Source organism: Bombina bombina, chromosome 6, assembly GCF_027579735.1.
Source record: "Bombina bombina isolate aBomBom1 chromosome 6, aBomBom1.pri, whole genome shotgun sequence".
Lineage (NCBI taxonomy): Eukaryota > Metazoa > Chordata > Amphibia > Anura > Bombinatoridae > Bombina > Bombina bombina.
In genome coordinates, this window is record NC_069504.1 from 214,049,399 (window position 1) to 214,067,185 (window position 17,787).

Consider the following 17,787-nt stretch of genomic DNA (forward strand, 5'->3'; position numbering starts at 1 on the left):
AAGGGTCTAACGCTCACTTTTCAGCCGCGACTTTTCCATACCGCAGATCCCCCTACGCCATTTGCGTAGCCTATCTTTTCAATGGGATCTTTCTAACGCCGGTATTTAGAGTCGTTTCTGAAGTGAGCGTTAGAGCTCTAACGACAAGATTCCAGCCGCCTGAAAATAGCAGGAGTTAAGAGCTTTCTGGCTAACGCCGGTTTATAAAGCTCTTAACTACTGTACCCTAAAGTACACTAACACCCAGAAACTACCTATGTACCCCTAAACCGAGGTCCCCCCACATCGCCGCCACTCGATTAAAATTTTTAACCCCTAATCTGCCGACCGCCACCTACGTTATACTTATGTACCCCTAATCTGCTGCCCCTAACCCCGCCGACCCCTATATTATATTTATTAACCCCTAACTTGCCCCCCACAACGTCGCCGCAAGCTACTTAAAATAATTAACCCCTAATCTTCCGACCGCAAATCGCCGCCACCTACGTTATCCCTATGTACCCCTAATCTGCTGCCCCTAACATCGCCGACCCCTATGTTATATTTATTAACCCCTAATCTGCCCCCCACAACGTCGCCGACACCTGCCTACACTTATTAACCCCTAATCTGCCGAGCGGACCTGAGCGCTACTATAATAAATGTATTAACCCCTAATCCGCCTCACTAACCCTATAATAAATAGTATTAACCCCTAATCTGCCCTCCCTAACATCGCCGACACCTACCTTCAATTATTAACCCCTAATCTGCCGACCGGAGCTCACCGCTATTCTAATAAATGTATTAACCCCTAAAGCTAAGTCTAACCCTAACACTAACACCCCCCTAACTTAAATATAATTTACATCTAACGAAATAAATTAACTCTTATTAAATAAATTATTCCTATTTAAAGCTAAATACTTACCTGTAAAATAAACCCTAATATAGCTACAATATAAATTACATTTATATTATAGCTATTTTAGGATTAATATTTATTTTACAGGCAACTTTGTAATTATTTTAACCAGGTACAATAGCTATTAAATAGTTAAGAACTATTTAATAGTTACCTAGTTAAAATAATTACAAATTTACCTGTAAAATAAATCCTAACCTAAGTTATAATTAAACCTAACACTACCCTATCAATAAAATAATTAAATAAACTACCTACAATTACCTACAATTAACCTAACACTACACTATCAATAAATTAATTAAACACAATTGCTACAAATAAATACAATTAAATAAACTATCTAAAGTACAAAAAATAAAAAAGAACTAAGTTACAGAAAATAAAAAAATATTTACAAACATAAGAAAAATATTACAACAATTTTAAACTAATTACACCTACTCTAAGCCCCCTAATAAAATAACAAAGACCCCCAAAATAAAAAATTCCCTACCCTATTCTAAAATACAAAAATTACAAGCTCTTTTACCTTACCAGCCCTGAACAGGGCCCTTTGCGGGGCATGCCCCAAGAAGTTCAGCTCTTTTGCCTGTAAAAGAAAACATACAATACCCCCCCCCCCAACATTACAACCCACCACCCACATACCCCTAATCTAACCCAAACCCCCCTTAAATAAACCTAACACTAATCCCCTGAAGATCTTCCTACCTTGTCTTCACCATACCAGGTTCACCGATCCGTCCTGGCTCCAAGATCTTCATCCAACCCAAGCGGGGGTTGGCGATCCATAATCCGGTGCTGAAGAGGTCCAGAAGAGGCTCCAAAGTCTTCATCCTATCCGGCAAGAAGAGGACATCCGGACCGGCAAACATCTTCTCCAAGCCGCATCTTCTATCTTCTTCCATCCGGTGCGGAGCGGGTCCATCTTGAAGCAGGCGACGCGGATCCATCCTCTTCTTCCGATGTCTCCCGACGAATGACGGTTCCTTTAAGGGACGTCATCCAAGATGGCGTCCCTCGAATTCCGATTGGCTGATAGGATTCTATCAGCCAATCGGAATTAAGGTAGGAATTTTCTGATTGGCTGATGGAATCAGCCAATCAGAATCAAGTTCAATCCGATTGGCTGATCCAATCAGCCAATCAGATTGAGCTCGCATTCTATTGGCTGTTCCGATCAGCCAATAGAATGCGAGCTCAATCTGATTGGCTGATTGGATCGGCCAATCGGATTGAACTAGATTCTGATTGGCTGATTCCATCAGCCAATCAGAAAATTCCTACCTTAATTCCGATTGGCTGATAGAATCCTATCAGCCAATCGGAATTCGAGGGACGCCATCTTGGATGACGTCCCTTAAAGGAACCGTCATTCGTCGGGAGACATCGGAAGAAGAGGATGGATCCGCGTCGCCTGCTTCAAGATGGACCCGCTCCGCACCGGATGGAAGAAGATAGAAGATGCGGCTTGGAGAAGATAATTGCCGGTCCGGATGTCCTCTTCTTGCCGGATAGGATGAAGACTTTGGAGCCTCTTCTGGACCTCTTCAGCACCGGATTATGGATCGCCAACCCCCGCTTGGGTTGGATGAAGATCTTGGAGCCAGGACGGATCGGTGAACCTGGTATGGTGAAGACAAGGTAGGAAGATCTTCAGGGGATTAGTGTTAGGTTTATTTAAGGGGGGTTTGGGTTAGATTAGGGGTATGTGGGTGGTGGGTTGTAATGTTGGGGGGGGGAGTATTGTATGTTTTCTTTTACAGGCAAAAGAGCTGAACTTCTTGGGGCATGCCCCGCAAAGGGCCCTGTTCAGGGCTGGTAAGGTAAAAGAGCTTGTAATTTTTGTATTTTAGAATAGGGTAGGGAATTTTTTATTTTGGGGGTCTTTGTTATTTTATTAGGGGGCTTAGAGTAGGTGTAATTAGTTTAAAATTGTTGTAATATTTTTCTTATGTTTGTAAATATTTTTTTATTTTCTGTAACTTAGTTCTTTTTTATTTTTTGTACTTTAGATAGTTTATTTAATTGTATTTATTTGTAGCAATTGTGTTTAATTAATTTATTGATAGTGTAGTGTTAGGTTAATTGTAGGTAATTGTAGGTAGTTTATTTAATTATTTTATTGATAGGGTAGTGTTAGGTTTAATTATAACTTAGGTTAGGATTTATTTTAGAGGTAAATTTGTAATTATTTTAACTAGGTAACTATTAAATAGTTCTTAACTATTTAATAGCTATTGTACCTGGTTAAAATAATTACAAAGTTGCCTGTAAAATAAATATTAATCCTAAAATAGCTATAATATAAATGTAATTTATATTGTAGCTATATTAGGATTTATTTTACAGGTAAGTATTTAGCTTTAAATAGGAATAAGTTATTTAATAAGAGTTCATTTATTTCGTTAGATGTAAATTATATTTAAGTTAGGGGGGTGTTAGTGTTAGGGTTAGACTTAGCTTTAGGGGTTAATACATTTATTAGAATAGCGGTGAGCTCCGGTCGGCAGATTAGGGGTTAATAATTGAAGGTAGGTGTCGGCGATGTTAGGGAGGGCAGATTAGGGGTTAATACTATTTATTATAGGGTTAGTGAGGCGGATTAGGGGTTAATACATTTATTATAGTAGCGCTCAGGTCCGCTCGGCAGATTAGGGGTTAATAAGTGTAGGTAGGTGTCGGCGACGTTGTGGGGGGCAGATTAGGGGTTAATAAATATAACATAGGGGTCGGCGATGTTAGGGCAGCAGATTAGGGGTACATAGGGATAACGTAGGTGGCGGCGGTTTACGGAGCGGCAGATTAGGGGTTAAAAGTGTAATGCAGGGGTCAGCGATAGCGGGGGCGGCAGATTAGGAGTTAATAAGTGTAAGGTTAGGGGTGTTTAGACTCGGGGTACATGTTAGGGTGTTAGGTGCAGACGTAGGAAGTGTTTCCCCATAGGAAACAATGGGGCTGCGTTAGGAGCTGAACGCTGCTTTTTTGCAGGTGTTAGGTTTTTTTTCAGCTCAAACAGCCCCATTGTTTCCTATGGGAGAATCGTGCACGAGCACGTTTTTGAGGCCGGCCGCGTCCGTAAGCAACTCTGGTATCGAGAGTTGCATTTGCGGTAAAAATGCTCTACGCTCCTTTTTTGGAGCCTAACGCAGCATTTGTTTTAACTCTCGATACCAGAGTTAAATTTATGGTGCGGCCAGAAAAAAACCCGCGGAGCGTTAACAGCCCTTTTACCGCCGAACTCTAAATCTAGGCCTAAATTTGCAGGTAAAGTAATTAAAGTACATATAATTATATTTTATCTTTATCCCAACTTGTTTTTTTATGTCCCTATAAAGGAAAGGGCTACAAGGAAAGGATGATATCTAAAACAAATAAGATCTGTCCTAAAAACATCACAGGTATGGCCTTCAATACAATTAAAAGAAAAGCACAGCAAGGATCCCTTTGGTAGTTACCTATAACCCAACTCTAGAGGAAATATTTAAAATTATTAAAAACCCAAAGCCAGTACTCTTAGAGCACCCTATATGTAAAAAATATATCATCAGCCCCCAATACTAGCATTCAAACAGCCACCAAATCTGAGACAAAGATTGGTTTGCAGAAAACTGACCCCAAAACAGGAACATTCACAGAATTGCACCTTACGATGCAACAAATCCTGCTGCAAACTGTGCCAACATATATGTGAAAATTACACTGCCACACACAAGAACAAAACATACAACACTAAATAATAATAATCCTGCACATCTGTAAATGTGGTATGCATGATACAGTGTACAGGGAGTGACCAAGGTTGCTATATTGGAGAAACTGGTGCATCTCAGGATGAACCAACACAGACACTCAATCAAAAACCACAAAGACTCTCACAAACAGGAAAACATTAGAGATGAAAAATATAACACGTTTCAACACTATAAAGGAGAGACTTAATGTAGACTATAGTTTTCTGACACACTACCAAAAATGTATATGAACAATTGAACATACATCTTAATGTCCTTTTCTTTTTTTCTTTCTGCTTTTGTTTTTGTCACTACTCCTAATATACTTTTATTTGAGCTAATATAATTTTTATTTTCAGGAAAGTTCTTCTCTGTGAAAGGCACATGTTGAGCAAAAAGAGGCTGCTTCTTGGGTGGTAACTAGCCATAAAGCAAGCTATTATGCTATTGTTCGTTCCCAGTTTGAGCGCTTCTCTCTTTTTATTTATGCAAATTATGACATTTTGGGAAGTCTTCCTAAGTGTGATGCGGGAATCCAGACATTGACCCGTTGCTCAGTGTGCCTAGAGGGATATGGCTGCACCTCACTGATGAGGCCCACTATATGCCAAAACGTACGTCTGGGGTTTTGCTGTTTCTCTTGTTCAGAGAGGGATTGCCTGGTATTTCGGGGCTGGACTGTACTGTGAAGTGTCAGGATCAGACTGATATGCTTCTGGAAAGTTCTTCTCTGTGAAAGGCACATGTTGAACAAAAAGAGGCTGCTTCTTGGGTGGTAACTGGCCATAGAGCAAGCTATTATGCTATTGTTCGTTCCCAGGTTGAGCGCTTCTCTCTTTTTATTTATATAATAGGTAGGACATGTTTGATCACACATCCAAGTGTATTCATATTTTCAGTTCTATTTTTTATTTTTAGATATACATTTATATACTTATACATAGATTATTTAAGTATTTATTATTTTTTTGATCTTTTAAATATAAGAGTAATTATTGAATTATTATTTTTCCTTTTCTTATAGAATGTACCTAAATGTATTACAATAAGCGCTATGGAATCTGTTGGTGCTTTATAAATAAAGAATAATAATAAAAAAATAATAAGTCCGCTTTGGACCTATAAGTCATGTATCATTCGTATATATAAGAGTGAGTGAATAACTCAAACTATATACAATGCTATTTTCTAAGCACTGGCTATGATATTAGATGTATAGTGTTTTTAGACCATTTTGTAATTTGAGCAGTTCTAGTTTGGATAGTTTCTCACATGGTGATTTATAGGCAGTAGTATTTTAAATTGCCCTCGTAGAAGAAATGTATCTACTCAGATCAGCCATCTACCAAAACTTTTACACTGACAATCAGTAGGGGTATGAGAGTTCAACAGAAGAAAAAGGATATTGGCTTTTATTGAGTCATTTAAGATTTTATTTTATTCTATACTAAATTAACAATACAAAGACATTTCATTTGTTACAGTTATCATTGTTTTAGGGATGTTGCCAAAAAGAGAGTTGGAATACCCCGCATAAATACACTTGCCTCGATGACGTATCTAAGTGATGTCAGACCAATCACTGCAGACAAAATGTAGAGGGCGTGTCATCGCTTGGCCTTAAAAAGCGCGGGGTATTTACTATGCTTCATTATTACCTCTGACGAAGAAGGCAGAAATATTTAGTCCTTCAAAATACTTAAGGTGTTAATGTACATATGGTACTAACTTATGCCGTATCCAACTCTTCTGTTTGAAGTACCCACCGACAGCAGAAACTTCGTTAGTGGAGTTTACAGATGTACTATTCGAATGAACTTTTCTGACTAGCATATTTGTTACCTCATATAATTGAAGTTGACTGTTGTAAGTGTGATTTTACTTACTCTTCTTACCAATTTTTTTTTCTTTAAACTTTATTTATAGCAAAGGATAGGTGTAAAACAGTGCGTCACAATTGATAAAATATTACATACATATTTGAATAATAACATAATAACAATAAGTGTCAGAGTAAGAGTCAAAGGACCCCATACATTAATACATGTCGTGAAAAAGATACAGGACGGCCATAAATATGGCCAACTACGAGTGCATGAAATAACCAACTACAGGTGTATCATATTACTAACTGTTCTTCCCCTTTGCTTTTTCTTTTACAGCTATTTCCCACCCCCCAAAGAAAAAAACACAAACAAACAGAAAAAAAATGAAAAAAAAATCAAAATTCCCCTCTCTCTCACCTCCCCACCTCCCCCAGGCAATTCACTCAATGCCAGCTGCCCAGTCTCCAGGAAAATGGCCCGCAAGAATATTTATCAAAACAAACCCAGAATCTCTAAATGGTTTAATCAGTTTTTTTTTGGTGTACTAAGGGCAGGGATCTTGCAAACGTTTCCCACTTTTTAAAGAATACGGCCAAATATTTATCTTGCGGATATGGTATATTAAACTGCTCTGTCGTGAATTTATTAATCAAAGCCGTTTTAAATTGTGTCATTGTAGGTGCTGAAGATGCCTTCCAAGATTTAAAAATGAGATTACGTGCCATTAAAATTATAGTATTTATCAGACTATAATTCTTAATTATTCCTTGGAATTTGACCAGAAAGAAAATTTCAATTGGAGATAGCTTATGTTCCAATTCCAGGACTACAGTCATCCAATAAGAGATTTTCCTCCAATATTGGCATATTTTGGGGCAGCTCCATAAACAGTGAAATAGATCTGCTTCTGTTGACGAGCATCTAGAACACAGAACCCTTGTATTGTACCACTTTGAAAGAATAGCAGGTGTGAGGTATCTCTGTAAACCAACTTTATCTGCGACTCCCTCCATGATGTCGGAACCCAACTCTGTTGAGTTATTTTAAAGCTCCCAATAATAGTATGCTATTACCAATTTTTAATAAAACGTAGTTGTGCTATTATTTTGTGTATGTTTTATCTTCCACATACATTGAATGGGTATCCGTTTCACAACTGACTGAAGTCCAATCAGGAAGAAAATTGATGCCATCAGGGACGTGTCCGGAGAGAAAAGTCTGATCCTCTGATCCTAGGTATAGCAATTTTCAGATATATAAATATATACATACATATATATATATATATATATATATATATATATATATATATATATATATATATATATATATATATATATAAACACATGTGAAGAATATTTGAATGTGAAATATTTACAGTAAATACACAAACACTTTATAACATAATAATGTTGCATAAATATGAGTTTTCATGTTTTTAGCTACTTAATTGCAATGGGCTCCAAAATGCACTTATATATATATATATTTTTTTTTTCCCCTGACGTTTTCGCCATTGTCCAACCAAAATCTTGGCATTTTGGCATGTTTCAATGCAAAATAAAACAAAAAACTGGATCTTTTGCACATGCATTATCAGCATCATACACAAAAGATCCTGTGGTTTTTTTTTACATTGAAACATGCCAAATATGCAACGATTTTCAATGGACAACGGTAAAAAAGTAAGGGGGAAAAAAAAGTCTTAGTGTCGGGGCTGCCGGAGTGTGCAGTAACAAAGAAGCGGTTATATGTAAATTACTGCAGTAAGTTTTAAAGTTGTGTATTTTCATAAATGAAACTTATATTATTTTTAAATGTTACATTTAATGGCACAAAATAAAAGTATTGAATTTACCATCACTTTAAAGCCCTTTGCATGCCTTTTTTTTTAGACCTACTATCTCTGATCCCTTATAACTTTTTAATGCAATTTTTTATTGAATAGTTTTTATTAGATAGTGTTATTATGAGTGCAACTGTAGTTTTAAATGTATTTTTTATCTTATTTTGCGCAAAATTTTAGTTGAGTGTAAGAGTTAACCAGAGCTCTGAAGTTGCGCTATACTGGCGTGTGTTAAATTTAATTACGCTCAAGCGAACACATTTCCTTTTTAACTTGTATTACATGCGCTACTTCGGATACACACATAGAGCCACAATAAACCCCTTATTGCTCGCTCGCAACAGTTAGCTCACCATTTGTTATCCAAGTATGTTTATTTATTCTGGCCTTTGGTTTTCTCTCAAATACTTTGCATCGTTCACTCCCAGGTAGATTCTGCTAATTACGAGCCCTCACTCACATCTTGTTGTGCTAAACTCTATCATCAGTTTATTCATTTTTGTAAGAGAAATACTTCAAGTAAGGGAATTAATGACTTATGAGAGAGAGAGGAGAGAGAGGATGAGAAGAGAGAGAGAGGAGGGAGAGAGGAGAGAGAGAAAGAGGAGAGGAGATATAGGAGAAAGATTTGACTGCTTTGGCAAGGGCCTGAATGGGGAAAGAAGCTCTTAAGAGTTCTTTGTGCCGATAACAAGATTGAGGCTCTTGAGGGAAAAGATGCTGGAGTGAAGTTCATAATGAGACAATTGGTGGTCCTGAGACATGATAATATTACTAAATAGGACTGTGTGGATTGTGGAAGAAAATATTCTTCAGGTCAAAATGGACTTTTCAGTTGAAGGGGAGTGACCAATGCATATTGAGATAGAAGAGCTGAAAGAAACCTATGGCATGATAGGCCCACTTGCAAATCATTGACAATTCAAATGTTTTATTTTTACAGTAGAGCAATATGCAGGATTGTAGCCAGAGAACTAAAGCTTTCCTGGCAGATTCATGGTACTACAGCTTGTCAGGATCTCAGATTCAAGCACATGGATTTCACAGCATCCTCAATGATACATCTCTGCTATAGCTGGTCTTTACTGCCTATGGTCCCTTTCCTGTCACCTTATCAGAACAATCAAATTCACTTTAAAAAAAAGAAAGACATTTAAAAATACTAACTATGTCTTATAAAATGAAAAAACTTATAAGCATGGTGTGATGTAAATATTTGTTGTGAACATTACCCAGGTAGTTGTCATCATCAGGTCGTCCAGAATAGCTATGCTGTTGTATGTCAATATTCGTTGCCCCCATAGGAATTCTGGCGATGGAGTTGTAACCTGTAAAAAAAGTTTAATGGAAAAACCTTATATCTGATGTAATGTTGGTATATATAGAGTATACAAAAGTTATTCTTTTATTATCTGTATTGTGTTTAAGGTAACACTGCCACATCCTCACTCGAACTGTTTGTGTGCACACATTATCAGCATTTTGTAAAAGAGAATAGACCGGTAAAACGCCAAAGCTGGAACCTGTCACCTCTATGTTTTATTCACCACATGTGTTATAAGCAGAACGGAACCCTAGGAACATTGATCCAGAGGGGTTAGCCATTGTGGAGCTTTTTACATGAAGATAATAAGTTTTTTTTAAACCGCAAGCACTACTGATTAAAGAAGAAAAACAAAAGGAAATCTGGGTAGTACCGATATAACCAGTCAACCACCTAAAGTGTTTCAAGCAGAACGGAATCCTAGGAACATTGATCCTGAGGGGTTAGCCGTTGTGGAGCTTTTTTTCACGAAGACAAAAAGTTTCTTCTAAACCGTAAGTACGGCTGATTAAAGATGAAAAGTAAAAGGAAATTTGGACAATACCGATAATACCAGCATACGACCTAAAGGTTAGCAATATATTAATATCACATCAAAAACTCTCATAAGAGACTACCTGAAATGATAAATCTGGAGAATAAGATATCCTTTTTGATAAACTTACAATAAGGAAGTACACAAGAAATAACAACTGTTACAAAGTAACCATTATCATAGGATTCAAGCATAACAGACATTCCTAAGAACCAACATATTGCTATTCCACTAATCAAAGACTATAGTAACATACAAACCCTATGATAAAATATCAACTCACTTGCCCGTTCTGGCAAATCTGTTAATGAACTCTTCAGAATATTGGGAGTTTTGATAACGTACTAACTTCAATTAAGTGTTTATTTTTCAACAATCAGTAATTGTTTGAAATATTCTCTTACAAATTGTCTTTTAATAATGAAATATTTTTCTTAAAAATTGTCTTAAAATAAGTTTTTAGAGTTTGTATTCCCTTCTTATAAAGAGTATTTTTTATAGATATTTGTACTACTTAAATTAACTAGCAGACACCGGTGTCGATATACATATACAATTTTAATCTGAGATCTCATCCATTTTTACTCTTTATTTTATCATTTTGGTGTTTTCAAGTCTAATGTTTTTTAAATAGTTTGTTAATATAATGAATAAATTTATTTTCTTTCTTACAAATGGAGTAATAGTATCAGCGCTTATGATAGCAAGGGGAATCTAGCAACTAAAAATAATAGATAAATAAGAAGTGTATTTATAATAATAAAAAAATAAAGATTTATTTAAAACATTCAAGAATATTAAACCAGATAATATGTAGCTTTAGCAGATAATAACAATAACAATCTTGAACATATGTTTAAAAGCTGCTTTTTACTTTGGGAGTTTGCGATTATTTTCCAATACTTAAGTATATAGTATGTCTCTGTTTGCAAGAGTCCTTTTTGAGGGAAATACTATTTGTATGTGTATGTCACCTTATAAGACACCTTGACTCTTTCCTCCAATACAGTTCTGGGACGTTGTAAGTATACCCGAACTCCTACTTTTAGCAGGTGGAGGGCAATATGTAAAATGACAAGTGTCCAATATGATAGAGGATAAGTCTCACCTTAACAGCCTCTCTTCACATCCACAGCGATTTCTGCAGTAGTTAAATGACAAGTGTCCGCTATAGTAAAGGATAAGTCTCACCTTCACAGGCTCTCTTCACAGCCACAGCGATTTCTGCTCTCAGATGCTGTGGTCTACCGGACGCCTCTGCGTCTCCTGTGCAGCTCCACACTGGTCAGTGCTTCCGTGTTCAGTCACGTGTGTTTAAGCAGGCCAATGAGAGTCCCTTTAAAAGCGGGATAATCCAAATCAGTAGTTTTCCTGGGTATTTCGGCAAAATTTACACTCTGCGCAGAGTAAGCCTATTTTGTATGTAATTAGGCTATTTGTCACAAAATACCAACACTCATCAACATGTTTCGCCTGACTTGCTTTTTTTTTTTAAAAAGCCTGCAAGTCAGGCGAAACATGTTGATGAGTGTTGGTATTTTGTGACAAATAGCCTAATTACATACAAAATAGGCTTACTCTGCGCAGAGTGTAAATTTTGCCGAAATACCCAGGAAAACTACTGATTTGGATTATCCCGCTTTTAAAGGGACTCTCATTGGCCTGCTTAAACACACGTGACTGAACACGGAAGCACTGACCAGTGTGGAGCTGCACAGGAGACGCAGAGGCGTCCGGTAGACCACAGCATCTGAAAGCAGAAATCGCTGTGGCTGTGAAGAGAGCCTGTGAAGGTGAGACTTATCCTTTACTATAGCGGACACTTGTCATTTAACTACTGAAGAAATTGCTGTGGATGTGAAGAGAGCCTGTTAAGGTGAGACTTATCCTCTACCATATTGGACACTTGTCATTTTACATATTGCCCTCCACCTGCTAAAAGTAGGAGTTCGGGTATACTTACAACGTCCCAGAACTGTATTGGAGGAAAGAGTCAAGGTGTCTTATAAGGTGACATACACATACAAATAGTATTTCCCTCAAAAAGGACTCTTGCAAACAGAGACATACTATATACTTAAGTATTGGAAAATAATCGCAAACTCCCAAAGTAAAAAGCAGCTTTTAAACATATGTTCAAGATTGTTATTGTTACTTTTAGAGTTTATAATATGTATGTTTTATTATTGTGTAAGTGACCGGTCACCGTATATTATCTGCTAAAGCTAGATATTATCTGGTTTAATATTCTTGAATGTTTTAAATAAATCTTTATTTTTTTATTATTATAAATACACTTCTTATTTATATATTATTTTTAGTTGCTAGATTCCCCTTGCTATCATAAGCGCTGATCCTATTACTCCATTTGTAAATTGCCTTTTTATATATGCAACCTTTAGGGAGAGTTGTATTTTAGGAACAGCTTGAGGTCTCTGCAGGGTAGCGCTGTTTATATACACCCTTTTTTGCATATTTTCTTTCTTAAAACACTCTCAGAATGAAATAATTTTCAATTAATTTCCAAAACTCTCATATAAACATAAGCTATATTCACATCCTCAGCCCTACAGCGCCGCCTATTGTTCCTTATTTTTATCACTCACACAAAGGCCTAGATTTAGAGTTTTGTCGGTAAAGACCAGCGTAGCTAACGCAGCTTTTTTTCCTAATGCTGCTTCCAAACAAAACTGGTATTTAGAGTTGTCTGAGGGGCTGCGTTAGGCTCCAAAAAGGGTGCGTTGAGACGAATTTACCGCCACTTCAACCCTCAATACCAGCGTTGCTTACGGTAGCAGTAAGCTGGCAAAACGTGCTCGTGCACGATTCCCCCATAGGAAACAATGGGGCAGTTTGGGATGAAAAAAAAACCTAACACCTGCAAAAAAGAAGCGTTAAGCTCCCAACGCAGCCCCATTGTTTCCTATGGGGAAACACTTTCTAAGTCTGCACCTAACACCCTAACATGTACCCCGAGTCTAAACACCCCTAACCTTATACTTATTAACCCCTAATCTGCCGCCCCCGCTATCGCTGACACCTGAATTTTATTATTAACCCCTAATCTTCCTCTCCGGACACCGCCGCCACCTACATTATCCCTATGAACCCCTAATCTGCTGCCCCTAACATCGCCGACACCTACATAATATTTATTAACCCCTAATCTGCCCCCCCCCAACATCGCCACTACCTTTCCTACACTTATTAACCCCTAATCTTCCGACCGGACCTCGCCGCCACTATAATAAATGTATTAACCCCTAAATCACCGCACTTCCGCCTCGCAAACACTAGAATAAATAGTATTAACCCCTAATCTGCCCTCCCTAACATCGCCGCCACCTAACTTTAAGTATTAACCCCTAATCTGCCGACCGGACCTCGCCGCTACTATAATAAATGTATAAACCCCTAAATCTAAGTCTAACCCTAACACCCCCCTAAGTTAAATATATTTTTAATCTAACTAAATAAATTAAATCTTATTAACTAAAGTATTCCTATTTAAAACTAAATACTAACCTGTAAAATAAACCCTAATATAGCTACAATATAACAAATAATTATATTGTAGCTATTTTAGGATTTATATTTATTTTACAGGCAACTTTGTATTTATTTTAACTAGGTACAATAGCTATTAAATAGTTATTAACTTTTTAATAGCTACCTAGTTAAAATAATTACAAAATTACCTGTAAAATAAATCCTAACCTAAGTTACAATTAAACCTAACACTACACTATCAATAAATTCATTAAATAAATTACCTACAATTACATACAATTAAATAAACTAAACTAAATTACAAAAAAACAAACACTAAATTACAAAAAATAAAAAAAGATTACAAGAATATTATGCTAATTACACCTACTCTAAGCCCCCTAATAAAATAAAAAAGTCCCCAAAATAATAAAGGTCCCTACCCTATTCTAAATTAAAAAGTAATCAGCTCTTTTACCAGCCCTTAAAAGGGCTTTTTGCGGGGCATGCCCCAAAGTAATCAGCTCTTTTGCCTGTAAAAAAAAATACAACCCCCCCAACATTAAAACCCACCACCCACATACCCCTACTCTAACCCAAACCCCCCTTAAATAAGCCTAACACTAACCCCTGAAGATCTCCCTACCTTGAGTCGTCTTCACCCAGACGTGCCGAAGTCTTCATCCGATGGGGCAGAAGAGGACATCCAGACCGGAAGAAGTCTTCATCCTATCCGGGCAGAAGAGGACATCCGGACCGGCAGACATCTTCATCCAAGCGGCATCTTCTATCTTCATCCATCCGGAGCGGAGCCATGTTCTTTCCAGCCGATGCGGATCCATCCTCTTCAACCGACGCCTACTCGCCAAATGAAGGTTCCTTTAAATGACGTCATCCAAGATCAGAACAGCCAATAGAATGCGAGCTCAAACTGATTGGCTGATTGGATCAGCCAATCAGATTGAACTTGAATCTGATTGGCTGATTCAATCAGCCAATCAGATTTTTCCTACCTTAATTCCGATTGGTTGATAGAATCCTATCAGCCAATCGGAATTCGAGGGACGCCATCTTGGATGACGTCATTTAAAGGAACCTTCATTCGCGAGTAGGCGTTGGTTGAAGAGGATGGATGAAGATGTCTGCCGGTCCGGATGTCCTCTTCTGCCCCATCGGATGAAGACTTCAGCCCGGCTGGGTGAAGACGACTCAAGGTAGGGAGATCTTCAGGGGGGTAGTGTTAGGTTTATTTAAGGGGGGTTTGGGTTAGAGTAGGGGTATGTGGGTGGTGGGTTTTAATGTTGGGGGGGGTTGTATTTTTGTACAGGCAAAAGAGCTGATTACTTTGGGGCATGCCCCGCAAAAAGCCCTTTTAAGGGCTGGTAAAAGAGCTGATTACTTTTTAATTTAGAATAGGGTAGGGACCTTTATTATTTTGGGGGCTTTTTATTTTATTAGGGGGCTTAGAGTAGGTGTAATTAGCATAATATTCTTGTAATCTTTTTTTATTTTTTGTAATTTAGTGTTTGTTTGTTTTTGTAATTTAGTTTAGTTTATTTAATTGTATGTAATTGTAGGTAATTTATTTAATGAATTTATTGATAGTGTAGTGTTAGGTTTAATTGTAACTTAGGTTAGGATTTATTTTACAGGTAATTTTGTAATTATTTTAACTAGGTAGCTATTAAATAGTTAATAACTATTTAATAGCTATTGTACCTAGTTAAAATAAATACAAAGTTGCCTGTAAAATAAATATAAATCCTAAAATAGCTACAATATAATTATTCGTTATATTGTAGCTATATTAGGGTTTATTTTACAGGTAAGTATTTAGTTTTAAATAGGAATACTTTAGTTAATAAGATTTAATTTATTTAGTTAGATTAAAAATATATTTAACTTAGGGGGGTGTTAGGGTTAGGGTTAGATTTAGCTTTAGGGGTTAATACATTTATTATAGTAGCGGCGAAGTCTTAGATTAGGGGTTAATACTTGAAGTTAGGTGACGGCGATGTTAGGAAGGACAGATTAGGGGTTAATACTATTTATTCTAGTGTTTGCGAGGCGGGAGTGCGGCGGTTTAGGGGTTAATACATTTATTATAGTGGCGGCGAGGTCCGGTCGGAAGATTAGGGGTCAATAAGTGTAGGTAAGGTAGCGGCGATGTTGGGGGGGGGCAGATTAGGGGTTAATAAATATTGTGTAGGTGTCGGCGATGTTAGGGGTAGCAGATAAGGGATTCATAGGGATAATGTAGGTGGCGGCGATGTACGATCGGCAGATTAGGGGTTAAAAATATTTACTATAGTGGCGGCGATGTGGGGGGACCTCGGTTTAGGGGTACATAGGTAGTTTATGGATGTTAGTGTCAGGGTTGAGCACTGTTTCTTTAAGAGACTCTGAAGTTTCTCCTAATTGATTGCTCCTCCTATAAAACAACACAGCACATTGCAATCAGTGCTTGGTATTGTGTTCCAGTATCCACTGAGTACTCCTTGTATTATGCTCTGGATTACAAGTTGTCTAAGCCTCTCTGCCTTATTTTCTAACAGGTTGAAATATCTGCTGGATTTCCTAAATACCGGATCCTACTCTCACTTACTTCCTCATTTGATGCCTCTGCAAGATTCCTCAGTGGGGTAAAGGAAGATTTATTACCTTCTCTCAGTGTCTCTCTGCTTCAGCAGCAGCCGCTGCTACATTCCAGGCTGTCAGCTCTGCCAGTGACTTCACAGGCTCACTTCCTCCTCATTTAGCATTCACACGCTGCCTGCCTGCTCCACATCAGACTTCTCAGCTCCTGCAGCATTTCAGGTACACTCTCTGCAAATACTACTACTGACTGCTTAGCTTGCTACCACTTACAAATATTGCAGTATTTGATTATACATATTTAGGTAGTATTACGCTCTCCATCCTGAAATTATTCTTTGAGTGTGAATCCAGGATCTGTGTACTTTTCTGCACGCTGAGCCAGAGTGTGTTCTGAATAACTTTACCTTACTTCTACCATAGCCCAGTCTTGCTTGCTTCATTTAACAACCTGTGAATCAGAGTTGTTATTAACAACCTGTTTTTACCATAAGGTGGTCTTATATTTCCCTGTCCAATACTTTAATTATTCTGTCAAAAGGTATACAGTGTGTGTTTATAAGATAAAGATATAGACTGTGTATATTTTGAAATAATAAAACACTTTATTTTTCAGAATCTGCTTGTCAGTAGTTGATTCAATAAATAAAGTGTAACAACCAAATTTTTACTACTGTTGTGTTCCATATAACAAACATTAATTGAGAGTAACATTATATAATACCAAGCCCAAAAAAAAAAAAAAAAAAAAAAAAAAATATGGAACCAGTAGATCTTCCACAGGTTGTTTTTAATCTCACTCAAAGGGTTGATCAGTTAGCCCAGGGCTTACACGACTTACAAGTTGAAAATGTTGCACTAAGAAATATTATAAAAGAATCCATTGCACTGAAATCTAGTCAATTTGAGACTATGCTTGAACCACAGGTTTCCTTACCAGAGCATTTCTCAGGCAATAGAAAAATGTACAGGCAGTTTAAAAATGCCTGCCACTTACTCTTTTCCATGAAACCCAGGACTTACCCCACTGAGAGAGTGAAGGTTCTGACCACCATATCATTCCTCAGAGGGGAACCAAGAAACTGGGCTGACAAATTCTTTGAGACAGAGGATCCAATTTTAGGATCACTAGAAGCTTTCTTTGCATCCATGGATGCATTATTTCAAGATACAGATATCCAGCTCACAGCTGAATCCTCCATGAGAAGCCTCAAACAAGGCAAAAGACCCGTGGAGGAGTATATCACAGACTTTAAACAGTTTTCTGCTGATTCTCTTTGGAATCCCATAGCCTTGCGGAACCAATTCCGTATTGGTCTCTCTGAGGCTTTGAAAGACGAATTTGCTAGGATTGAACAACCAAAAACTCTAGACGCCTTTATGAGAATGGCTACTCAAATTGACCGCCGCCTCCGTGAGAGAAAAGCGGAAAAATCTGCAACAGATTTAAAACCTAAAATTTCATACTCTGCTACTACCAGTCCTTACTACGCCTCCGCTAAACCTCAGCCTGAGGCAATGGAGATAG

General features: G+C 37.5%; 1 protein-coding gene across 1 annotated transcript in view; it reads right to left on the bottom strand.

The window, feature by feature from the left end:
* Positions 1-17,787, bottom strand: part of ADAMTS20 (ADAM metallopeptidase with thrombospondin type 1 motif 20) — a 578,468-nt gene that overhangs the window by 293,374 nt on the left and 267,307 nt on the right. The window contains 1 exon segment of the mRNA XM_053719202.1: positions 9,549-9,644. Within this exon segment, the coding sequence (XP_053575177.1) occupies positions 9,549-9,644 (96 nt within the window).